The 26,798-nt window shown below is 48.0% G+C and overlaps 1 protein-coding gene across 2 annotated transcripts in view; it reads right to left on the bottom strand.

The window, feature by feature from the left end:
* Positions 1-26,798, bottom strand: part of brf1b (BRF1 general transcription factor IIIB subunit b) — a 465,668-nt gene that overhangs the window by 236,124 nt on the left and 202,746 nt on the right. The window contains exons 1-2 of one of the 2 annotated variants that reach the window (XM_086002587.1): positions 9,494-9,577; positions 4,082-4,231 (exon numbers count right to left, since the gene is read on the bottom strand). In XM_086002587.1, the coding sequence (XP_085858713.1) occupies positions 4,082-4,199 (118 nt within the window). In that variant the 5' untranslated portion in view covers positions 4,200-4,231; positions 9,494-9,577. Of the gene's footprint in view, positions 1-4,081; positions 4,232-9,493; positions 9,578-26,798 lie in introns of those variants that run through there. The other variant, XM_086002586.1, reaches the window with a different exon arrangement.

Raw genomic sequence — 26,798 nt, 5'->3', positions numbered from 1 at the left:
CCACATGGCAGCTGTCTCTCTTTCTGCCAGTACACTTCACACCTAATCTTGCCGTCTTTTGTCTCCACTTGTCCTATTACCATCTCGTCTGGTTTTGAATACCTCTTAATGTCTCTTTTGTTCTATCGCAGCCCTGCCTTCGATCTATTTTATTTCCTTTCCAGTTTGAAAAAGGGTTCGACCCGAAACATCGACTCTAATTTTTTTCCACCGATGTTGCCTGGCCTGCTGAGTTTTCCCAGCATTTTCTGTTGTTATTTAGGAGTTGGCGAGTGATCAGTACTGGGTTCCTGGGCCGGTTTTTCTCCTCCTTGAACCGAAAGGCTGCGAGCGGCTAATGCAGCGTATACTAGGGATGGAATCTGCTTCCTTGTGGCCAGTGTAGCTCTCTCACGTACCGATCGTGCATCTCTCCACTGAGCCATCGAGCTTGGGGGGGGGGGGGGGGGGGGAATACAGAATGTTGGGGACCAGCTCTCACACCCACTGCCGAGCCCGCAGTCACACTGGCCTCTTTTTCAGAATGCCGCCCTTTGTTCCCCCAAACAGTTTAATCGCCTGTCCCGTGCTCACGCAGGTACGACAAACACAGCAAAAATGACACACACGCATTTTCCAGCCACACTGCTGATGTCAAGCAAATTCTGGGCAATCACCATGAGAGAGAGGCATCCATCCAGGCAGTGCTGCTTCCTCGCTCATCTTCTGGCGAACAGCCACCACAATAACCTAAAAATAAGCAGTGCCAAGCCTGTGTGGAATCTGGAACCTCCCCTGGAGTTTCTAACATTTACAATTAGGCAGAGGGGCCGGATGGACAGCTGTGATTCACGCTGCGTTTCAGCGCTCACAGATTGACCGCACTTGTGGTCAGCGCTCACAGACTGACCGCACTTGTGGTCAGCGTTCACAGACTGACCGCACTTGTGGTCAGCGTTCACAGATTGACCGCACTTGTGGTCAGCGTTCACAGACTGACCGCACTTGTGGTCAGCGTTCACAGACTGACCGCACATGTGGTCAGCGCTCACAGATTGACCGCACTTGTGGTCAGCGTTCACAGACTGACCGCACTTGTGGTCAGCGCTCACAGATTGACCGCACTTGTGGTCAGCGCTCACAGATTGACCGCACTTGTTGTCAGCGCTCACAGATTGACCGCACTTGTGGTCAGCGCTCACAGATTGACCGCACTTGTGGTCAGCGCTCACAGATTGACCGCACTTGTGGTCAGCGCTCACAGATTGACCGCACTTGTGGTCAGCGCTCACAGATTGACCGCACTTGTGGTCAGCGCTCACAGATTGACCGCACTTGTGGTCAGCGCTCACAGATTGACCGCACTTGTGGTCAGCGCTCACAGATTGACCGCACTTGTGGTCAGCGCTCACAGATTGACCGCACTTGTGGTCAGCGCTCACAGATTGACCGCACTTGTGGTCAGCGCTCACAGATTGACCGCACTTGTGGTCAGCGCTCACAGACTGACCGCACTTGTGGTCAGCGCTCACAGATTGACCGCACTTGTGGTCAGCGCTCACAGATTGACCGCACTTGTGGTCAGCGCTCACAGATTGACCGCACTTGTGGTCAGCGCTCACAGATTGACCGCACTTGTGGTCAGCGCTCACAGATTGACCGCACTTGTGGTCAGCGCTCACAGACTGACCGCACTTGTGGTCAGCGCTCACAGACTGACCGCACTTGTGGTCAGCGCTCACAGACTGACCGCACTTGTGGTCAGCGCTCACAGATTGACCGCACTTGTGGTCAGCGCTCACAGATTGACCGCACTTGTGGTCAGCGCTCACAGATTGACCGCACTTGTGGTCAGCGCTCACAGATTGACCGCACTTGTGGTCAGCGCTCACAGATTGACCGCACTTGTGGTCAGCGCTCACAGATTGACCGCACTTGTGGTCAGCGCTCACAGATTGACCGCACTTGTGGTCAGCGCTCACAGATTAACCGCACTTGTGGTCAGCGCTCACAGATTGACCGCACTTGTGGTCAGCGCTCACAGATTGACCGCACTTGTTGTCAGCGCTCACAGATTGACCGCACTTGTGGTCAGCGCTCACAGATTGACCGCACTTGTGGTCAGCGCTCACAGATTGACCGCACTTGTGGCCAGTGATCAGGTGAAGGAGGTGCTGAACTACCTCTGGCGAGACCTCAGCTCCCCTGGCTTGTATGACGTTCTCCGGCCATGTCTCTACTCCTCCCTCGCTCACCCCACCCCACCCATCAACCTCGAAGCAATGGCATTTCTGGCCCCCCAATGGCCAAACAGTTAATCGAAGCCAACTCTAGCCCTGATAAACAGCACAGGCAAACTGATAAAATGCCCACCCACACCGATGACTGATGCGGTGCCCAGCACATAATCCTGGCTCGCTACGTTATAAAGGAGGCCGTGCAAGAGAGCTGGCACTCAGCAGAAAGGGGCAGGGAGAAAAAAAGTTACAACTATTTTACGGATGGGAAATGACCTTGAACCAGGTCTCACCGCTAGGTGGTGAACAACTGCAGCCCAGGGCTAACTCCGCCTCCCGATTGCCTCTCCCCTGTTGGATGGGTTGGGAGGGGAACCTGCCCCCACTTTCACCCCCGCCCCCCCCCCCTCCACCCGCCCCCAACAGAGATCAGGAATTCACCATTTTGAGAACAAGCAGCCTTTAACCCACGTTGCACATTTCGGTTGTGGGGAGGAGGGTGTGCAGAAAGTCCTGAATTAGTAATAAAAATATCTTTCAAGTTATTATGCCTGAACTTTCCATTGTGATCGTATGCTTCTGGCTTTTAATTAGACAGGTGCTTATATACTTACTGTTTATCGACATTTAAAAAAAGTGAATTTTGTGCTCAAAGGGAAGAACACAAACCAGTGCCCAATACAGAGTAAAGCTCCCTCTACTCTGTCCCATCAATATGCCTCAGCCCATCCCTTTACTAATTGCCATTTCCTGCACTAACCATCCCGGAAGGTAGGAGACTGCCAATTTGGTGCCAGCTTTGTGCACTACCCAAGCTCATTACAGGCAAACAGGAAACCTTTGCCCCAAGCAGGCTCGCCTGGTTTCAAATCCGCCGGACCCAGAGGCAAATTATAAAACTTACTGGACCACCCAGCCACCTTCCCCATACACTGCCTTCGTAAAAAGGTGAGGGAGGCTCAGTTATATAGAAAGTGCAGCACAGAAACACTCGGCCCAACGTGTCTGTGCCGGTGTTTATGCTCCACACGAGCCTCCTCCCACCGTACTTCATCTCACCCTATCAGATCAACAACAACTTACATTTATGTAGCACATTTAACGCAGCAAAACGTCCCTTTCTCCCTCATGTGTTTATCCAGCTTCCCCTTAAATGCATCGATACTATTCGCTTCAACCACTCCCTGTGGGAGCGAGTCCCACATTCTCACCACTCTCTGGGGAAAGAAGTTTCTCCTGAATTCCCCATTTGATTTATTAGTGACTGTCTTATATTTATGGCTCCTAGTTCTGGTCTCCCCCACAAGTGGAAACATTTTCTCTACGCCTATCCTATCAAACTTATGAAATTCTAACAGGACTGGACAGACTAGATGCAGGAAGGATGTTCCCGATGGCGGGGGAGTCCAGAACCAGGGGTCACAGTCTAAGGATAAGGGGTAAGCCATTTAGGACAGAGATGAGGAGGAATTTCTTCACCAAGAGAGTGGGGAACCTGTGGAATTCTCTACCACAGAAGGCAGTAGAGGCCAATTCATTAAATATATTCAAGAAGGAGTTAGATATATTTCTTAAGGCTAAAGGGATCAAGGGATATGGGGAGAAGGCAGGGACAGGGTACTGAATTTGGATGATCAGCCATGATCACATTGAATAGCGGAGCAGGCTCAAGGGGCCGAGTGGCCCACTCCTGCTCCTATCTTCTATGTTTCTATGTAACCCCTTCATAATTTTAAAGACCTCTATTAGACCTCAGCCTTCTCTCTTCTAGAGAAAAGAGCTCCAGGCCTGTTCAGTTTTTCCGGGTAGTTATAAGCTCTCAGTTGGTGCACAGAGTTTGGAGGCTGAGGGCCAGGACCAGGTACCTGCTCCACACAGTCCGGACGGCCGCCGCCCAGTGTGCATCCAGTCCCGCTTCATCCTCTGTAACAACCTGAGCGCCGTCATGGAAACCTCGTGATTCTTATCCCCAAACTCCAGCATGTGCGCAAACCTTGGGATATATAGACACGGATCTGTGGGAAAAGGAAGAAATGTTACAATGAGGAGGGAAAGGAAAGTACAGCAATAGAACTCTGCTCCAGTGAGTGACGGGCATCAGCGGCGGGCAGAGTGGAAACCTCCTGCCACCAGGGGCTCTCCCACGGGCTACAGCAATCAACCCGCGGGGGTCTCCTGGGGCCACCTGGTACCTATCCGCCTATTATCAGCCTCTGTATTGGCTGGCGTATTTGCACCTTATTTCAGTCGCTGTATACTTGTATACAGAAACTTTCCTGCAGTGATTGCCCCATTATCATTTGGTGGCAGATATTAGAGGTCAGGGCACGGGGAGCCTGGGAGAGTGTCAGGATCTGTCGAGGGTCGCTGGGAGTATGACGATATTTATAAGGGTCAGGGGACCCTGCTGCAGTGCAGTATCTTTAGGGGTACCCAGGAGTGTGTCAAGATCTGAATGGCGGGTTCCTGGAAACGTGTTAAGGGAGTATCTCCAGGTTTGTGGGTCTGTAGGGGGGGTCCCTCGGAGCGTGTCTGTAGGGGGTCCCTCGGAGTGCGTGTCTGTAGGGGGTCCCTCGGAGTGCGTGTCTGTAGGGGGGTCCCTCGGAGTGCGTGTCTGTAGGGGGGTCCCTCGGAGTGCGTGTCTGTAGGGGGGTCCCTCGGAGTGTGCGTGTGTCTGTAGGGGGTCTCCAAGAATGTCAATTTTTGCGGTACTCACACACAGAAAAATTTGAAGAACAACGCATCTATTGTGGACTCTACCCACCTGTTCATCTCCTGCCACAGCCCATGTACAATCCACAGTGCCTGCTTGGCTCAGTGGGCAGCACTCTCACCTCTGTGCCAGGAGGACCACGTCTGCCCTCAGGTGGACATACAAGATCCCACAGCACTATTCAAAGAAGAGCAGGGGAGTTCTCCCCGGTGTCCTGGCCAATATTTATCCCTCAACCAACATCACTAAAACAGATTATCGCATTGCTGTTTGTGGGAGCTTGCTGCGCACAAATTGGCTGCCGCATTTCCTACAACAGTGACCACACTTCAAAAAGTACTTCATTGGCTGTAAAGCGCTTTGGGACGTCCGGTGGCCGTGAAAAGTGCTGTGGAAATTGGAGATCTATCTTTCTTTTACCCCACCGATATAAACTTCCAGGTATAAGTTTCCTGGATCACTTTCACTGTTCATCACACAGTCAGTCCCTTATCTTGTGGCAACATTTGTTTAGTTGCAGCCTCGGGACAGTGACATAGAAATATAGAAGATAGGAGCAGGAGTAGGCCATTCGGCCCCTCGAGCCTGCTCCGCCATTCAATGCGATCATGGCTGATCATCCAAACTCAGTACCCTGTCCCTGCCTTCGCCCCATATCAATTGATCCCTTTAGTCTTAAGAAATATATCCAACTCCTTCTTGAATATATTTAATGAATTGGCCTCAACTGCCTTTTGTGGTAGAAAATTCCACAGGTTCACCACTCTCTGGGTGAAGATTTTCCTCCTCATCTCTGTCCTAAATGGCTTACCCCTTATCCTTAGACTGTGACCCCTGGTTCTGGACTCCACGGCCATCGGGAACATCCTTCCTGCATCTAGTCTGTCTAGTCCTGTCAGAATTTTATAAGTTTCAATGAGTGACATCAGTCTATATTTGGCTGCCTTTATATTGTCGCCTTGTTCGGCTCCACGTATAGGCTGTAGGAATGGTTCAGGGAGTGGGGCCCAGGAACATCAATGGCGTGTAGCGGTCTGACCAAGCGTTCTAGTGCTGAGCCAGGACCGGGCTGATGCACACTCGTATGATAATTACATTTTGCACCATGGCACGGACGTGTCAATGCTCCAGATTGACTTAACGTCTTTAACAGGCTACCAGAGAAGGGGGAGCTGCCTCGACAGCTGATTGGGAGACCTTCCGGGAGCTGCCACTGGCTCCGCGGAAGTCGGTTCATTTACACTTTGGGGCTGACAGAGCGAGATCCACAGGTCAGCGGTCAACTGCACTATAGTAAAGTAAAAGCACTTCAGTCAAGCTGTGAAGAGTCACCAGGGAGAGATTAGGCACGGCCTCACTGCTGTCTGCCGTGGCTCAGTGGGATGCACTCTCACCTCCGAGTCAGAAGGTCGTGGCTTCGAGCTCCACTACAGAGACTTGATTTTTGTGCTCAAGTCTCTAGACTTAATCTAGGCTGATACTCCCAATGCAGTACTGAGGGAGTGCTGCACTGTCAGAGGTGCTGTCTTTCAGATATCCTGAGGTCTTGAAAGGCGCAATATAAATGCAAGTGCTTTCTATCTTACCAGGAAGGTGAAATATGAAAGTCTCCTCCTAATGGCTTCATTCACACATGGGATGACATATTTACTTCCCAATCACAGCCTTTCCACCATCTACAAGGCACAAGTAAGGAGTGTGATGGAATACTCTCCACTTGCCTGGATGAGTGCAGCTCCAACAACACTCAAGAAGCTCGACACCATTCAGGATAAAGCAGCCCGCTTGATTGGCACTCCATCCACCACCTTCAACATTCACTCCCTCCACCACCGGCGCACTGTGGCTGCAGTGTGTGCCATCTACAAGATGCACTGCAGCAACTCGCCAAAGCTCCTTCAACAGCACCTTCCAAACCCGCGACCTCTACCACTTAGAAGGACAAGGGCAGCAGACGCATGGGAACATCACCACCTACAAGTTCCCCTCCAAGCCACACACCATCCTGACTTGGACCTGTATCGCCGTTCCTTCACTGTCGCTGGGCCAAAATCCTGGAACTCCCTTCCTAACAGCATTGTGGGTGTACCTACACCATATGGACTGCAGCGGTTCAAGAAGGGAGCTCACCACCATCTTCTCGAGGGCAATTAGGGATGGGCACTAAATGCAGGCCTAGCCAGCGACGCCCACATCCCATCAATAAATTTTTTTAAATGGTAATGCAAAAGTAAAGGAAATAGTAAATACTAAGAAAGAAAGACTTGCATTTCTATAGCGCCTTTCACGACCACCGGACGTCCCAAAGCGCTTTACAGCCAATGAAGTACTTTTTGAAGTGTAGTCACTGTTGTAATGTAGGAAACACGGCAGCCAATTCGCACACAGCAAGCTCCCACAAACAGCAATGTGATAATGACCAGACCTGGTTTTTTCAATGATGTTGATTGAGGGATAAATGTTGGCCAGAACACTAGGGAGAACCCTCCTGCTCTTCTTCGATATAGTGCCACAGGATCTTTAACGTCCACCTGAGAGCGCAGACGGGGCCTCGATTTAATGTCTCATTCAAAATACAGTGCAGCACTCCCTCAATACCACACTGGGAGATTTTTGTGCCCAAGTCTCTGGATTTGCCATTGATCAGCTCAAGCATGTCGTCCAGATGTTGCTGTACCTTTCGGTGCAGGCAAGATGGGCCAAATGGCCTCCTTCTGTGCTGTAAATTTCTATGATTCTATGTGAGCATGGACTGCTTCAGTATCGGAGGAATTACAAATGGAGCTGAACACTGCAATAGTCAGCAAAAAGCCCCACTTCTGACCTAATGATGGAGCGAAGGTCATTGATGAAGCAGCTGAAGATGGGTGGTTGGGCCTAGGACACTGTCCTGAGGAACTCCTGCAGCGATATCCTGGGACTAAGATAACTGACCTCCAACCACCACAACCATCTGCCTTTGTGCCAGGTACGACTCCAGCCAGTGGAGTTTCCTCCCAATTCCCATTGACGTCAGTTTAACTAGGGCTCCATGGTATTACACTCGGTCAAATGCTGCCTTAACGTCAAGGGCAGTCACTCTCTCCTCACCTCTGGAATTCAGCTCGTGTCCATGTTTGGACCAAGGTTCTAATGAAGTCTGGAGCAGAGTGGACCTGGCGGAACCCAAACTGAGCATCGGGGAGCAGGTTATTGGTGAGCCAATGCCTTTTGAAAGCACTGTTGATGACTCCTCCCATTTCTTTGATGATTGGGAGTAGGCTGAAAGGCCGGTAATTGGTCGGGTTGGATTTGTCCTGTTTAACCTGGGTAATTTTCCACATTGTCAGGTAGGTGCTAGTGTTGTAGCTGTACTGGAACAGATCGGCTTGGCATAGTTACCAAAGAGCTGCCAGCACCCAAGGAACCGAATCCCAGCACGAGTCACCAGCCTGAATAAGAGGTGGATTAAGGGAGAAAAATAAATACTTTGACTATCTACTGCACTGGGAAGAACCAATGGACTAAATCTTCATGAAGAGCAGTTTGGAATAGTAATGGTGCAGAATACTCCCTGTAAATTTCAAGATGTTTTTCAACAAAGTAAGGAGTACAGAGCATTACTCCTTTGCTCTCGATATTACCATATTACAGATGTACATGGGAATGTCACACTCCATTACAACATTAATCAAAAATTCTGATATGAGAAAGCTGCAATAGCATCCAACAGTAAGCAGCAACAGGGACAGGAACACACTGATGTAATGTTTGGGGATAATGTACAACAGGAACACACTGATGCAATGTTTGGGGATACTGTACAACAGGAACACACTGATGTAACTGTTAATTCACCCTCTGGTTCTCCTTTTCCATCTTGTTTTTGGGAGAGGTTAGAATGTAAACACTTCTTTAAGATGTGCTTCTTCTTCTTCTTCTTAGGCAGTCCCTCGGAACCGAGGATGACTTGCTTCCACATTAATGTATCCTATGATTTTTCCATTTTTTCTGAAGGTTTGGTCTTGTGCTTGATCTGACTGCCCTCCCATAACCATTGGTCAATGTGAGCCCTAGACAGAGAGCATCAGCAAGCTATTCAACCACGGGGTGGGGCACCATGGCAAACACCAATTTTGTCTTTGCCCAGCACCCACACAAATATACTTTGCAGCAGTGGTCACTGGATGGCACTCAGGAGCAGGAACCCCCCCCTGGTGAGTTTGCCTCTTCCTAACCCAAGGGTGCGGAGGTCAATGGTAACGGGGCACAGGCGAGGGATCAAACCCAATCCTCTTGCATTGCAAATGCCCAGCGCAAGTCTTCGCCAAGAGGAGGAGACGTCATGGGAACTGCTCCACTCAAAACTTTCCCAATATAGTTAAGGAGGAGATTATAAGAATCATTTTGGCACCCACTGCTCATTACACCAACCCGTGATAGAAATAATTGCACAAGCGATTAGATGAAGGACAATGAGTGCGCGAGCAAACACACATGCAAGGGAAAGAGCGAGCACCAGCTATTGTACATCAATTCAGGACCTAACATTCTTCCTATTGCTAATCAATACGCCATCACTCACCTGTTAAAACAAACACACGAGTTTGCAGAGCTGGTTGCACGCCCCTGCATTGCAGGTTCTTGAGCTGTATGGTGGATTCTAAGCACTGGCACACACGCAGCAACACTGTTGCAGCAGTGGCGAGCGTGTCAAACTGCACATTAGCAAGACAGCTAAAGGGTAAACAAAGAGTAAGTAGTGGTGCTGGCAGTGGGAGGAGGAGGAGTTGGGTCCTGAGTAATGATGCTGTAACTATAGCTTCAAAAACAGGGCTGAAAAACCAAATGATTCTACACAGGCCATATCATTTTTAAAATGTTAAAACCCCAATTCTCAATTTATTTTTGCCCCGCTCCCCCCAACTTTTGGCTAATCTTCCCCCCTCCTCCCCTGAAGGCATCAGCCCCCCAGCTGAGTACCACCGCACTGTGGAAGACAGCCCTCCAGACATCAACCAAGTGGCCGCTCCTTCCGGGTATACACAGAGAGCAACGGTCAACAGGCTGTTTGACCATGAGAGCCATCACAGCCAAGCTAGATCCTGATCCTGTCCTCATCCAACAATCACACAGGCTCACTGTCCAGCAATCGAACCTGGCTTCCCAGGTCGGTATAGTTTAGTGCTGCATCAGGGAGTGCAATGTAGCTGGACCATTGGGAGGTTTAGTCTAAAAAAAAAAAAAATTCATAGATTCGTAGTAACGTATAGCACAGAAGCAGGCCATTCAGCCCGCCGTGCCTGTGCTGTCTCTTTGAAAGAGCAGTGGTGCTCAGTCCCACAGCCCCGCTTTCTGTCGGGAACCCTGTCAGTGCCTCATCCTCCAGGACCGTCCAACTCCCTTTTAAAATTACTGCTGGGATCAGCTTCCACCACCTGTTCAGGTCGAGCGTTCCCGATTCCGACAGTGAAACAATTTCTCCTCATCACTCCTTTAGATCTTTTTCCAATGATTTTGAATCTGTGACCTCAAGCCATTGACCCACTCGTCAGAGGGAATATTATCAAAACCTCTCATCATCTTGAAAGCCTCGATCGTGTCACCTCTTAACCTTCCCCATTCCAAGGAGAAGAGTCTTAACTTAGAGTCATAGAATTATACAGCACACAAAGAGGCCCTTCGGCCCATCGTGTCTGCGCCGTCCATCAATCCCTGTCCAGTCTAATCCCATTTTCCAGCATTTGGTCCATAGCCTTGTATGCAATGGCATTTCAAGTGCTCATCCAAATGCTTCTTGAATGTTGTGAGGGTTCCTGCCTCTACCACCCTTTCAGGCAGTGACTTCCAGATTCCAACCACCCTCTGGGTGAAAAAGTTCCTCCTCAAATCCCCTCTAAACCTCCTGCCCCTTACCTTGAATCTATGCCCCCTTGTTATTGACCCCTCTACTAAGGGGAAAAGTTCCTCTTTATCTACCCTATCTATGCCCCTCATCATTTTGTACACCTCAATCAGGTCCCCCCTCAGCCTTCTTTGCTCCAAGGAAAACAACCCCAGCCTGTTTAGTCTTTCTTCATAGCTGAGGCGCTCCATCCCAGGTAACATCCTGGTGAATCTCCTCTGCACCCTCTCCAAAGCAATCACATCCTTCCTATAGTGAGGTGACCAGAACTGCACACAGTACTCCAGCTGTGGCCTCACCAGCATTTTGTACAGCTCCATCATAACCTCCCTGCTCTTATATTCTATGCCTCGGCTAATGAAGGCAAGTATCCCATATGCCTTTTTAACCACCTTATCTACCTGTTCCGCTGCCTTCAGGGATCTATGTACATGTACACCAAGGTCCCTCTGAACTTCCTAGGGTCCTACCACTCATTGTGTATTCCCTTGCCTTATTTGTCCGTCCAAAGATGTGCAGGTTAGGTTGATTTGGCTATGATAAATTGACCCTTGGTGTTAGGGGATTAAATACGTGGGGTTACGGGGATAGGGTGGGATATGTGTCGGTGCAGGCTCGATGGGCCGAAATGGCCTCTATCTGCACTGTAGATTCTGTGATTCTGTGATTCTGTGAAAATGCATCACCTCGCACTTTTCAGGGTTAAATTCCATTTGCCACTTTTCCGCCCATCTGACCAACCCGTTTATATCGTCCTGTAGCCTGAGGCTTTCCTCCTCGCAATTTACCACCCCACCAATTTTCGTGTCATCTGCGAACTTACTGATCATACCTTTTACATTCTCATCCAAATCATTTATGTAGATCACAAACAACAAGGGACCCAGCACCGATCCCGGAGGTACCCCACTGGACACAGGCTTCCAGTCACAAAAGCAACCTTCGACCATCACCCTCTGCCTCCTGCCACTCAGCCAGTTTAGGATCCAATGCACCAAGGCACCCTGGGTCCCATGGGCTCTTACCTTCTTGACCAGTCTCCTATGCGGGACTTTGTCAAAAGCTTTACTGAAATCCATGTAAACCACATCCACAGCATTTCCCTCATCCACACACCTAGTCACCCCCTCGAAAAATTCAATCAGATTGGTCAGACATGATTTACCCTTGACAAAGCCATGCTGACTATCCCCGATTAATCCTTGCCTCTCCAAGTGGAGACTAATTTTGTCCCTCAGAATTTTTTCCAATAATTTCCCTAACACAGATGTTAGGCTCACTGGCCTGTAATTCCCTGGTTTATCCCTGCTACCCTTCTTGTATAATGGTACTACATTAGCTGTTCTCCAGTCCTCTGGTACATCCCCTGTGGCCAGAGAGGTTCTGAAAATTTGTGTCAGAGCCCCTGCAATCTCCTCCTTTGCCTCACACAACAGCCTGGGATACAACTTTTCCAACCTCTCCTCACAACTAAAGTCCCTCATCCCTGGTAACATCCCGGTGAACCTCCTCTGTATAGCAAAAGTCAACCATGTCAACAACATCTGAAATTTGGTGACGGGAGATCATTTTGCTTATAGTTTCAAATATTGACAAATAGCCACTGAATGGATCAAACGGCAAAAATATTATCAATCAATAATGGTGACGTTAACTGGCTTCAGCCCCGTTGTTAGCTCCCTGGCACCTCCCAGTGTGGTACTGAGCCATGGTGGGCAGCAAGATCTCAGCTCAATCCTGGTCCACGCTGAGTTAGCTGATCGCAGTCAGGTGGTGGCAGGGGTGCCACGTTAGGGACTGGGCAAACCCACTGATACAAATGCCAGCTCGGCTCAGTGGGCAACAGGCTTGGCTCCGAGTCGGAAGGCTGTGGGTTCGAGCCCCACTCCAGGACTTGAGCATGTAATCCAGGTTGGCAGTGCAGTGCAGCATTGAGGGAGCGCTGACCTTTGGATGAGATGCTAAACCGAGGCCACGTTTGACTATTAAGGTGGATGTTGAAGATTGAACGCTGGTATTCAAAGGGCAGCAGGGTGTTTCCCTGACGTCCTGGCCAACCTCACTCAACCAACACCACTTCAAAAGTAATCCCTTGGCTGTGAAGTGCTAGGGACATCCAGAGAACGTGAAAGGCGCTATATAAATGCAAGTTCTTTCCATGCTTTTTATGGAAAAATGGAAAGAACCACAAAGTTAGTTCCAAATCCCATTAAAAATAGCAGAACCCCAATGTAATAATAGAATTTGACTCATCCACTCTCCATAAATCAGCAGTCTTGGAAATAGGGAGGTGGGAACTCAACCCCCCATGAATTTCAGACAAAGACAAGCGCAGCCCTCTCCCCCCACCTCCAAATCGAACTCACTGACCATCACTGTCCAGGCTCACGTGCGAAATGAGAGATAAACCCCATCACACCAGGAGGTGGTTCCAATATCCCGCTCTACTGACCCTTCCACCGCCAACACATTATGCTGCATAGTGGACAAGAGCAGGGTCAGTGGAGAAGGGATACACATCATGGGGTTTCTTTCATTCCCTGGTTCTCTGTCTTACTGGCTAAAATGCTGCCTCCCTTCCTCTCTTTGGCAGCCTAGGTCCCACGCCATCTCCAGCCAAAGGGGCAGAAAACCCCTTCCCCGCTCGCAGGGTTCTTCCACGGTTACTCTTAAGCTGGTTGCTAAGAAGCTAGTAACCTCCCTCCCTAGGGCAAAGAAGTATTCGGTACAATACAACACTCCTAAAGAGCAAAGACTCCACTTGTGTTGTTAAGCAGCCATGGTCAACAAATGAGGTAAGAGACAGCACTGAGCTTTTTAAAAGAGAAGGCTTATACAACTGTGAGAATCCAGCACGCGGGGAGAGCTGTGAAAAGCAACAAAGGGATACAAAGAAAAGTAATAAGAGGTGCAAAAAAGGAATATGAAAAAAAAACTTGCAAGGAATATGAAAGTTAACAGCAATAGTTTTATAAATATATTAAGAGAAAGATAAAGGGGAATGTGGACCCATTAAAGACAGGTGCAGGTGAGACTATAAGAAGAACATGATCGAATTGTTAAATGAGGACCTTGTACCTGTTTCCAGTGGCGGAAGAGGACTAAATACCAGCGGAGAACCAAAAAATAAGTGAAACTTAGTGGATTTAATACAAGTAAAAAATGGTAATTCAGGAAATAATGGTACTCTAGGATAGACAAATCTCCAGGACCTGATGGTTTCCATCCCAGAGTATTAAAAGAAATAGCTGAGGAAATTGCAGATGCTGCAGTCACAAGGAGGGAGAGAGAAAACAGCTAACTACAGACCAGTCAGTTTAACATTAATTGCAAGGAAGTTACTGGAATCTATCAGAGACAGATGACTGAGCCCCAGGACAAGTACGAAATGATCAAAGAGAGTCAGCATAGATTAATCTAGTTGACATTTTTGAGGAGGTTACTATCATGGTGGATAGGGAAGTGTCTATGGATGTGAGAGATTGGGAAATGTTGGTGTTCAGAGGGACCTGGGTGTCCTTGTTCACGAATCACTGAAAGTTAACATGCAGGTACAACAAGCAATTAGGAAAGCAAATGGTATGTTGGCCTTTATTACAAGAGGATTTGAGTATAAGAGTAAAGATGTCTTACTGCAATTATATAGGGCCCTGGTGAGCCCACACCTGGAGTATTGTGTACAGTTTTGGTCTCCTTACCTAAGGAAGGATATACTTGCCATAGAGGGAGTGCAACGAAGGTTCACCAGACTGGTTCCTGGGATGGGGGGATTGTCCTGAGGAGAGATTGAGTAGACTAGGCCTATATTCTCTAGAGTTTAGAAGAATGAGGTGTGATCTAATTGAAACATACAAAATTCTTACAGGGCTCGACAGGGTAGATGCAGGGAGGATGTTTCCCCTGGCTGGGGAGTCTAGAACCAGGGGTCACAGTCTCGGAATAAGGGGTCGGCCAGTTAGGACTGAGATGAGGAGAAATTTCTTCACTCAGAGGTTGGTGAATCTTTGGAATTCTCTACCCCAGAGGGCTGTGGAGGCTCAGTCGTTGAGTATATTCAAGACAGAGATCGATAGATTTTTGGAATATTAAGGGAATCAAGGGATATGGGGATAGTGCAGGAAAGTGGAGATGAGGTCGAAGATCAGCCATGATCTTATTGAATGGCGGAGCAGGCTCGAGGGGCCGAATGGCCGACTCCTGCTCCTATTTCTTATGTTGTCTATATGGACTCCTGGAAGGCATTTGAAAAGGTTCAGCACAATAGATTATTAGCAAAGTGAAAGCACACGGAATTGAAGGCAACCTTGTGACGGGTTAGTTGGAAGGTACGAGACAGAGAGTAGGGATGAAGGGATATGATAAGTGGTGTTCCTCAGGGATCAGTACTGGGCCCTCAGCCATTCACTATATATATGAATGACTTGGGTGAAGGAATAGAGAGTTGTCTGTCCAAGTTTGCAGATGACACTAAGTGAGGAGGAACAGCAAGTTGTGTCGATGGGAACAGGAAGTTAAAGGGACATAGATAGACTAAGTGAGTGGGCCAAACTACGGTAAATGGAGTTAATTGTGGGGCAGTGTGAAGTCATCCACTTTGGATCAGAGAAAGGCGAATCGCAATATTATCTTAATAGTGAGAGGCTAAGAGCTGAGGAGGTGCAAAGGGATTTAGGTGACCATGTACACACATCACTAAAAGCTACTGCACAAGTACAAAATGTAATCAAAAAGGCTAATGGAATGAATCTCAAGGGTGCTGGAATATAAAAGTGAGGAAGTGATGCTTCATTTGTAGAGCCTTAGTCAGACTTCATCTGGAATACTTGGGCACCAAACCTCAGGAAAGATATATTGGCCTTGGAAGGAGTACAGTGCAGATTCACAAGAATGATACTGGGGGTTAAACTATGAGGACAGGTTGCATGCATTACCTTGAGTTTAGAAGGTTGAAGGGTGATCTAATGGAGATCTTTAAAATGATACTAGATAGAATAGATACAAAGAAATCCTCTGGTGAGGAATACAAATCATAAAAATAGAGCCAGGCCAGTTAGGAGTGAAATCAGGATGCTTTTTTCCCCACACAAAGGGTAGTGGAAATCTGGAACTCTCGCGCCCCGCGACTCCGTGGGCACAGCGCCCTGAATCACTGGAACGATGCTGCAACTCGCCGACGGCAATTTGTTTCTCACGCAGCGCTGCTGAAATGATGGGCACTAGTCAGCCACGATCATCAGGAAATGAGGACTACCTCTCCTCCCTAAGCACGCTGAGCTGGATCAGCGTAAGAGCCTTGCCGTTCAAGAATACAACACACTGAGCTTGCTCACCACCTATTCCCAGCAAGGTTGTCAAGCCTCCACGATTGACCCGGAGTCTCCAGGAGAGACTGAAGATTAATCTCCTGGAAATTGCTGCGAGCAGGGAGAATAATCAACAGGGTCGTAGAAAGTTATTGCTTTTTTATTCGGCTGGGCGTGTCAGCCAACCAATGGTGGGAGTGTGGGGGCGGTGTGGTTGAAGGGACGGAGTGAGGGGGCAGTGTGGCTGAAGGGACGGAGTGAGGGGGCGGTGTGGCTGAAGGGACGGAGTGAGGGGGCGGTGTGGCTGAAGGGACGGAGTGAGGGGGCGGTGTGGCTGAAGGGACGGAGTGAGGGGGCGGTGTGGCTGAAGGGACGGAGTGAGGGGGCGGTGTGGCTGAAGGGACGGAGTGAGGGGGCGGTGTGGCTGAAGGGACGGAGTGAGGGGGCGGTGTGGCTGAAGGCAGGAGGTCATATGATGAAACCGCCAGGAAAAGCTCGAACCATAGTTGGCAACCTAGGCCTGCGACGTGGAATTTTTGGGGGGTTTTTAAGTTGAAGAATTGCTTACATTATCGCGTGTGCTCCGGATGGAAGCTGACCTGGGAAGCAGAGTGCCAACCCTGCTCTGCATTTGGTGGAAGAATGGACCTCTGTTTGCCGAATTCTGCAGAAGAGGGGGGCAGGGGGGGTGGGGGGCACAACACAGGATCGTATAAACAAGAGCGTGCAAAATGTACAAAATCACACCCAGGATTTGTGCAAGATTGAGAACTCTGTCAAACGGCAATGTGAAGTTTCTAATGACATGTTGCCACTGGCTGCAACCAATCTTCCGTAAAGCCACATTAGCTTCCTCCGTCTTCCAGATACTATAATGTTCCCTTTCAAACATTTCTGAGGCCAATCCTGCTGCCAGCTCCAACACAGGAGGAATCCCAGGAGCCCGAGCTCAGCTCCCACCTCAATGAATGGTCTGTTTCACTTCATGAATGTCATTCTGTGTATTTGGTTTCGACGGTACAGAAGCAGTTTTTAAGAATAGAATCATAGAAGCAGTTTTTAAAAACAATCTCTGTTTTTTCCCCCCTCCTCTCAAACACAGGAGCTCCCTGTCCAGTGAAAGTCATTGGATAGCGATCGAGGACATGAACCCTGGCTGATTTTTCACTTCCCTCGCCCAGGAGTGTTTGAGGCCAAATGTAACACCATAAGCGCCACCCTGGCTGGAACAGGTAACTAACTACAACCGCAGGAGTCGACAGCACACAACTGTCTGCACCCACTCCTTGCTGGAGCAATCCAAAGCTAATTCCACTACCCCGTGCTCTGCTCAGAGCCCTGTCGCTCCCTCCGCTTCAAAATAATTTCCCTTAAAAGAAGCCGGGGTCTCTGCCTCAATCACTCCCTGTGGCAAAACATTCCCTGCCTAACAAAACCGCTCTTAAAACTGATGTCCCCTCATCACTGCACCACCCACCCCCACCGCAAACACCAGCCAGAGAAAATAGTCTAACCACAAAATAAAAATCAATAAATCTGGTCGTTTGTGGACTAGGACTGGAGAAAGTGACCATGAAAGCTGCTGAATAGTTCCAAGAACAAAGCTGGTTCGTACTGTCCTCAGGGAAGGGAACCTACTGCCCTTACCCCAGTCGGACCTACACGTGGCTCTAGACCCACACCACCTGCTTAACACTTAATAGCCGGGCAAGCCGCTCAGTTGTAGAAGGAACTGTTTTCAAGGCCATTAGGGATAGGCACACATCGCGAGAGCAAATATACTCAGGAAACAAACAACCACTTGCATTTATATAGCACCTTTAACGTAGTACAACGTCCCAAGGCGCTTCACAGGAGCGATTATCATAAGAAATTTGACACCGAGCCACATAAGGAGATATTAGGACAGGTGACCAAAACTTGGTCAAAGAGGCAGGTTTTAAGGAGGAGGAGAGATAAAGAGGCGAGATGGAATTCCAGAGCTTAGGGCCGAGGCAGCTGAAGGCACGGCCACTAATAGTGGAGCGATGAAAATCGGGGCCAGGTGCCATAATTGGAGGAGCAGAGATCTGGAGAACTTGCTGGCTGGGACTGCACGTTACCATACAGTGGCTCTACCAATTTAGCTGTCGGGACACCATCAAGGGAATGGGTAGGCTTCACTGTAACCAAATATCTGCCAGTATAAAGTGATTATTTCTGAATGGAAAGCTGGTGACAATCCAAATGTGCTCTCCCATCCCTTTACTAGGTCCATTCCTCAGCCGATAGCAGAGTCACAGGCCTCGGCTAATCTTGTGCTGTAGCAGATGAAGAGAAAGCAAATATGGTGGAACTCAAAGATAGAAAGAAAAACTTGCGTTCCCTACTCACACTAGGTCATGTGTGAAACTGCCCTCTCCTGAGGAGTCTCCCCTCCCCTCAGGTGAAATAGGGAACTGCCCTGATGTGACCTCTACCTCGCCACACTACAAGACTGTGACACATCAATTCCCAGTGCTACCAGGATCCCACACATTACTAGAGTTAATTATTATTCATTCAGGATGTGGGTGTTGCTGGCATGGCGGTCATTTACTGCCCATCTCTAGTTGCCCTGAGCAGTTTAATACAGATGAGCATCTTGCGGGGCCACTTCAGCGAGCAGTTAATTCAACCATATTGGTTGGAATGGAGTCGCATATAGGCCCAGATCGCATATGGATGGCAGGTTTCCTTCCTTGAAAGGGCATCAGCGGACCAGTTGTTTTTTTTTTTTTAACATGTCATAGAGTCATAGAGTTTTACAGCACAGAAAGAGGCCCTTCGGTCCATCGTGTCTGCGCCGCCCATCCATCCCTGTCCAGTCTAATCCCATTTTCCAGCATTTGGTCCATAGCCTTGTATGCAATGGCATTTCAAGTGCTCATCCAAATGCTTCTTGAATGTTGTGAGGGTTCCTGCCTCCACCACCCTTTCAGGCATTGAGTTCCACATTCCAACCACCCTCTGGGTGAAAAAGTTCCTCCTCAAATCCCCTCTAAATCTCCTGCCCCTTACCCTGAATCTATGCCCCCTTGTTATTGACCCCCCTACTAAGGGGAAAAGTTCCTCTTTATCTACCCTATCTATGCCCCTCATCATTTTGTACACCTCAATCAGGTCCCCCCTCAGCCTTCTCTGCTCCAAGGAAAACAACCCCAGCCTGTTTAGTCTTTCTTCATAGCTGAGGCGCTCCATCCCAGGTAACATCCTGGTGAATCTTCTCTGCACCCTCTCCAAAGCAATCACATCCTTCCTATAGTGAGGTGACCAGAACTGCACACAGTACTCCAGCTGTGGCCTCACCAGCGTTTTGTACAGCTCCATCATAACCTCCCTGCTCTTATATTTTATGCCTCGGCTAATGAAGGCAAGTATCCCATATGCCTTTTTAACCACCTTATCTACCTGTTCCGCTGCCTTCAGGGATCTATGTACATGTATTTTGGAATAATCAAAAACTTTATCTATAAAGTCATATTGCATCAATTTATATGGATATTGAGCAGCCCATGGAGCCAAGAACAAGGAGCTGGAAAATATAATTTTTTAAAAATTTTTTTAAAACACTCATCTTGAGGCATTTTCAACTTTGTCCGGGTCAGGATTGCAAGATAGTGCGAGAGGCCAAACCAGCTCACCAGTGCTGCTCTGTCAAGTTTATACTTAACCCAATTGTGCCGCTGTCCCATATTTATACCCATGCCAAAGCAATTTACGTGTGCACCTCTCCCTTGTTTATACAGATGTCAAACTGACCCACATTCTTGTATCATCTGCCGCTAGTCTGTCGGCTGGTTTCAAAGCTGGAGACCTATTGTTCCGTGTGTGGGCATCTCCTGCATGCTGGAAAGGTGCTGCTTACCGTTACTCACATAATCTAGGCCGACACTCCAGTGCAGTACTGAGGGAGTGCTGCACTATTGGAGGTGCCAACTTTCGGATGAGACATTAAACCAAGGCCCCGTCTGCCTTCAGGTAGGCATAAAAGATCCTATGGCACTATTTCGAAGAGGAGCAGGGGAGTTAGCCCCAGTGTCCTGGGCCAATATGTATCACTCAACCAACATCACTAAAACAGATTATCTGGTCATTATCACATTGCTGTTTGTGGGCTCTTGCTGTGCGCAAATTGGCTGTCGCATTTCCTAGTTTACAACAGTGACTACACTTCAAAAAGTACTTCATTGGCTGTAAAGCACTTTGGGACATCCGGTGGTCGTGAAACACGTTACAGAAATGCAAGTCTTTCTTTCTTTTTAGTCTAGGGACAGTTGTTGTCTAAGGATCCAACCCCGAGCTGGTGGTCCCACACAACAGGCTGCTTGCATCATGAAACTATTTTGCATCCCAATACTGGTCACACAGGACTGGTCACAGAGGGAGTGGTTGTAGTGCCCTGTTACTGCAGCTAGGTGTCTCCAGTCACAATTCACAATTCAAATCGCTTTATTGGCATGATAAGTTACATCTTATGTTGCCAAAGCATCAAAATACATTTATGGTTTAGCACATAAACGCAGTTCTACTCATACAGTGTATAAACAGGTATATCCCTGAGTGTATAAATATACATTCGCATTGTTTATATATATTCTTTTCTTAGTTTACTGGTTGTCCCTCTGTTCGTGGCAAGCTGTAACATAGTGTGCCGCCAGTGTTATACAGCTTCTCTCCTCTCCCAGTAGGAATGGGAGTTTTTGGTTGTCATTCAGATTTCTGAAATCAGGGCATATTTGTGAGAATTTTTGGTAGAAATTCTCCCTGATGCCCTGATATTTTCCACAAGCTGTGAGGAAGTGCATCTCTGTCTCCACCACTCCCTGACTGCAGTGAGAGCATATCCTGTCCTCTCTTGGCAGCCTGGTCTGCCTGTGTCTGCCTTTTTCGATCGCTAGGCTATGTTCGCTAAGTCTGTACCTTGTCAAGGTTCTTCTCAGTTTGTTATCCTTTACCATGGTCAGGTAATCAGCTATGTTGTATTGTCTGTTTAGGGCCAAGTAGCAATTGAGTTTGCTTTGGGTTTTTGTTGTTTCTGTCCAATATGACAGATATTTTTCCTTTTGCTTAGCGACGATTGTGTTGGGTCGAATTCTTTGTGTTACCCTGTCACTGTCCTGGGGCTGGTTATTGTTAGTATTGTTAGTAGTTACTTCACTGAGTCCCAGGACTAGTTGACTGAGGGTATTCTTCTTTATGGTCAGCTCTTAGCATTTCAGGGCGTCGTAGTGATAGCATTGGGGATTGCTCATTTGTAGGTGATTCCAAAATTTGGTGGCTCTTTTTTGGATAGTGATTATTAATGGATATTGGCCTAGTTCCGCCCTGCATGCATTGTTTACTGTTTTCCTTTGAGTCCGGAGGATACTTTTACAGAATTCTGCATGTAGGATCTCAATTAGGTGTTTGTCCCATTTTGCGAATTCTTGTTGAGTTAGCGGTCCCCATACTTCACTGCCATAGAGTGCAATTGGTTCAATTACTGATTTGAAAATTTTGAGCCAAATGCTAATTGGGATTTCTATTTGGATTGATTTTTTGATGGCATAGAAAGCCCTTCTTGCTTTCTCTTTCAGTTCATTCACAGCCAGTTTGAAGTTTCCCATAGAACTGATTTTTAAGCCCAAGTATGTGTAGTGAGTGGTTTGTTCAATTTTGGTTGTTCCTACTGTGAAATTTATTGTGGGTCCCTGATGTTTGGATCTTTGCTGGAACACAAGGACTTTGACACCTAGTGGTTCTGCACCAGCACCAGCACTACAGTCATGTCCCTGTAAGGAGGAAGAAAGCCTGGGGAAAACTGGATTTTTCGGAAAGGTGACTAAGAGGGACACAGGCTCAAACAAGTAAAAAGGTAAACTGTCAGGAAAATGAGTAGCAGCACATAACAACAACAACTTGTATTTATACAGTGCCTTTAACATAGTAAAACGTCCCAAGGCGCTTCACAGGACCGTTATAAAACAAAACTCGACACCAAGGCACATAAGGAGAAATTAGGACAGATGATCAAAAGCTTGGTCAAAGAGGTAGGTTTTAAGGAGCGTCTTAAAGGAGAAAAGAGAAGCGGAGAGGTTTAGGCAGGGAATTCCAGAGCTTAGGGCCGAGGCAACAGAAGGCACGGCCACCAATGGTGGAGCGATTATAATCAGGAGTGCTCAAGAGGGCAGAATTAGAAGAGCGCAGATATCTCGGGGGTGGGGGTGCTGCAGGAGGTTACAGAGATAGGGAGGGGCGAAGCCCTGGAGGGATTTGAAAACAACAATGAGAATTTTAAAATCGAGGCATTGCTTAACCGGGAGCCAATGTAGGTCAGCGAGCTCAGGGGTGATAGGTGAACGAGACTTGGTGCGAGTTAGGACACGGGCAGCCGAGTTTTGGATCACCTCAAGTTTACGTAGGGTGGATTGTGGGAGGCCAGCCAGGAGTGCGTTGGAATAGTCAAGTCTAGAGGTAACAAAGGTATGGATGAGGGTTTCAGCAGCAGATGAGCTGAGGCAGGGGCGGAGACGGGCGATGTTATGGAAGTGGAAACAGGCCGTCTTAGCTATGGCACGGTTATGTGGTTGGAAGCTCATTTCAGGGTCAAATATGACATCAAGGTTGTGAACAGTCTGGTTCAGCCAGAAGGTCATCCAGGTAGGGTTGTGGGGGTGAAAAGCTGGGCATTGTTTGAGAAAGATACCATGATGGGAAGACAGTATGGTCTTTCTGGATAGATGAGCTAGGATAAGCGGAGTAGGATTTCTCCTCCATATCCATCTGGTGATATTAGAAAGCAAGGCATGGTGGCATAGTGGTTAGCACTGTTGCCTCACAGCGCCAGGGACCCGGGTTCAAATCCGGCCTCGGGTGACTGTCTGTGTGGAGTTTGCACATTCTCCCCGTGTTTGCGTGGGTTTCCTCCGGGTGCTCCGGTTTCCTCCCACAGTCCAAAGATGTGCGGGTTAGGTTGATTGGCCATGGTGGAAAATTGGCCCTTAGTGTTAGGGGGGATTAAATACACGGGGTTGCGGGGTTACGGGGATGGGGCTTGGGTGGGATGGCTGTCGGTGTAGGGACCGGGTGCTAGGGTTTGGATGATCAGCCATGATCTCGTTGAATGGCGGAGCAGGCTCGAAGGGCCGAATGGCCTACTCCTGCTCCTAGTTTCTATGATTCTGGGAAAAGAGATAGGTGAAAAGCTGCACTTAAAACAAGTGTGTAATTAATAGATGTGGAAAGGCAGACATTACTGCTTCCTCCTCTCCTCTCGCAGTAAGTGCTACATAATCATGGCAAAGCTAATTTGATAACAGTAGTGGAACTTTGACAAGAATTACAACAAAACTGACAAAAAACACTCAAATTCTTGGTATTACTGAAAGTCAACAGGCTGTGTAGGGGACTACATTGAAACTCTAAGTACCAGTAACTGTTAACACATATTCCAAGTTACAAAAAATAACCCAGCTCCCTCGATGACTGAGCCACAAGGATCAAGCAGGTCTCAGATTCGGTTCCCGTTCTGTGCTGAGTGAGGCAGGACGGGATTCCAGCTCCAGAATTCAATTCAGCGACTCCCGAGTGCATGCATATTCTGCTCCATAAAGACTAGGATCGGATCACGCTCTGATGCATGCCCCCATCGACAGTCAAATACCTGCTGAGCTCATATGTGAGGAACTGACACCTGGACAAAGTACCCAGCAACCGTCACTGCCTGGGGATCCAAGAGGGTGGAGGAGCTGGTGGACAGAAGTGAGAAAAGTCATTCTGGAAAAACCTACATAGTGCAAGATCAGTCTAAAAAATAGACCATATTGCTCTATTTAGGTGTCAGCCGTGGGTCAGTGGGTGGCACTCTCGCCTCCGAGTCAGAAGGTCGTGGGTTCACGCCCCCATTCCAAAGACTTGAGCGGATAATGCAGGCCGACTCTCCAGTTCAGTACTGAGGGAGTGCCGTACTGTCGGACGTGCCGTCTTTCGGATGAGACATTAAAACCCCATCTGCTTTCGCAGGTGGACGTAAAAGGTCCCATGGCAGGAGAGTCCTCCCGGTGTCCTGGCCAACAATTATCCCTCGATCAACATCAAAACAGATTATCTGGTCACTTTTCTCGCTGCTGTTTGTGGGATCTTGCTGTACACAAATTGGCTGCCGCATTTCCTACATTACAACAGTGACTACACTTCAAAAGTGCTTCATTGGCTGTAAAGTGCTTTGGGATGTCCTGAGGTGGTGAAAGATGCTACATAAATGCAAGTTCATTCCCCTTCTTTCTATCCCATTATACAGTAACCACATTACTCAGACAGTTGAGCTCTGTGCCCTATATACTTGAGCACATCTGTTCTTCTGAAGTGGTTTATGAGCCTTGTAAATAGGATTATTTCACTAATAATGGTGTATAATTAAAGAACAGTAAGCTGCTCTTTATCTCAGAGTACTCACAATTCCCAGTATTTATCTCCATAATAATATTCTTTATTTTTGTTTTAAGTGACTGAGCTCCGCCAGTGTTGGTTCACAGTGTCTGCTTCACAGATAATTCGCCTTGTCTGCTGCCCATACCTGGCACTCAGGACAATCCCCAGTCTTGCCAGCTATCTGATCACAGCTGGGCTACAGTAGGAGTGCCCAATGTCCCTGGATGAAAGTGGGAGGTGGTAATAATCATGACAAGGATCACCATCATCCAGTGACTACTGAAAAGACGTCAGGTTGAGGACAGGTTCAGCACACTCATGTCCCCAACACGCACTGGCTCCGTAAACTGGAGGTCATCCAAAACTCTGCTGCCCGTATCCCAACTCACACCAAGTCCTGTTCACTCATCTCCCCTGTGCTCACTGACCTACACTGGCTCCCGGTTAAGCAATGCCTCAATTTTAAATTTCTCATCCTTGTTTTCAAATCCCTCCGTGGCCTCGTCCCTCCCTACCTCTGTAACGCCCCCCAGCCCCACAACTCTCGGATATCTGTGATCCTCTAATTCTGGCCTCTTGAGCATCCCTAATTTTAATCACTCAACCATTGGTGGCTGTGCCTTCAGCTGCCAAGGATCGAAGCTCTGGAATTCCCACCCTAAGGAATTACGAGGGTATGAGACGGGAATTGGGTAAGATTGATTGGGTGGTGTTTCTGGGGGGATTGACAGTGGATAGACAATGGCAAGCATTCAAAGATAGAATGGAAGAATTCCAGAACATGTTTATACCGGTTTGGCATAAAAATAAACCTAAAAAGGTGGCTCAACCGTGGATAACGAGGGAAATTAGGGACAGCATAAAATCAAAAAAAAGGGCATATCAACTGGCAAAAAAAAGCACCAGACCGGAAGATTGGGGGCAGTACAGGATACAGCAAAAGAGGACAAAGGGATTAATCAGGAAGGGGAAAATAGAATACGAAAGTAAACTTGCAGCAAACATAAAGACAGACTGCAAAAGCTTTTATCGGTATATCAGGAGGAAAAGACTGGTAAAATCCCAAGTCGGTCCCTTGCAGTCCGATTCGGGAGAATATATAATGGAGAATAAGGAAATGGCAGACCAATTAAACTCATACTTTGGTTCTGTATTCACAAAGGAGGACACAAATAACCTCCCAGGAATATCGGCAAACATAGGGACTAATGAGAGGGAGGAGCTGACAGAAATTAGTATCTCTAGGGATATGGTGTTGGGTAAGTTGAGGGGACTGAAGGCCGACAAATCCCCGGGGCCTGATAAACTACATCCTAGGGTACTTAAGGAGGTGGCCCTGGAGATAGCAGATGCTCTAAGGATCATCTTCCGGAACTCCATTGACTCGGGAACAGTACCCGTGGATTGGAGGGTAGCTAATGTTACCCCAATATTTAAAAAGGGGGGTAGAGAGAAAGCAGGGAATTATAGACCAGTAAGCCTTACATCGGTTGTGGGCAAAATGCTAGAGTCCATTATTAAGGATAAAATAGCGGAGCACTTGACAAATGGGGAAAGGATCGGACAGAGTCAACATGGATTTACAAAGGGTAAATCGTGTTTGACTAATCTGCTGGAATTTTTTGAGGAAGTAACTGGTAAAATAGATGGGGGAGAGCCAGTGGATGTGGTGTACCTTGACTTCCAGAAAGCCTTCGATAAGGTTCCACACAAAAGATTATCATGCAAAATTAAGGCTCATGGGATTGGGGGCAAAGTATTAACGTGGATAGAGAACTGGCTGGCGGATAGAAAACAGAGAGTTGGAATAAACGGCTCGTTTTCGGAGTGGCAGGCAGTGACCAGCGGGGTGCCGCAAGGATCTGTCCTGGGACCCCAGCTGTTCACAATATATATAAATGATCTGGATCAGGGAATTGGATGCAATATTTCCAAATTCGCTGACGACACTAAACTAGGAGGAGGGGTGGGCTCTGATGAGGATGTCAGGAGGCTACAGTGCGATTTGGACAGGTTGGGGGAATGGGCGGATACGTGGCAGATGCACTATAATGTGGATAAATGCGAGGTTATCCACTTTGGGGGTAAAAACAGGAGGGTAGATTATTATCTAAATGGCAATAGATTGGGAGATGGGGAAGTGCAGAGGGACCTGGGTGTTCTTGTGCACCAGTCACTGAAGGAGAGCATGCAGGTGCAACAGGCGATTAAGAAGGCAAATGGTATGTTGGCCTTCATATCAAGGGGGTTCG

This window comes from Somniosus microcephalus, chromosome 12 (genome assembly GCF_052327205.1).
Source record: "Somniosus microcephalus isolate GS21.2 chromosome 12, FLI_Smic_1.0, whole genome shotgun sequence".
NCBI classification, from domain to species: domain Eukaryota; kingdom Metazoa; phylum Chordata; class Chondrichthyes; order Squaliformes; family Somniosidae; genus Somniosus; species Somniosus microcephalus.
The sequence above is the reverse complement of the archived record's forward strand: the minus strand, read 5'-3'. Positions and strand labels throughout refer to the sequence as shown.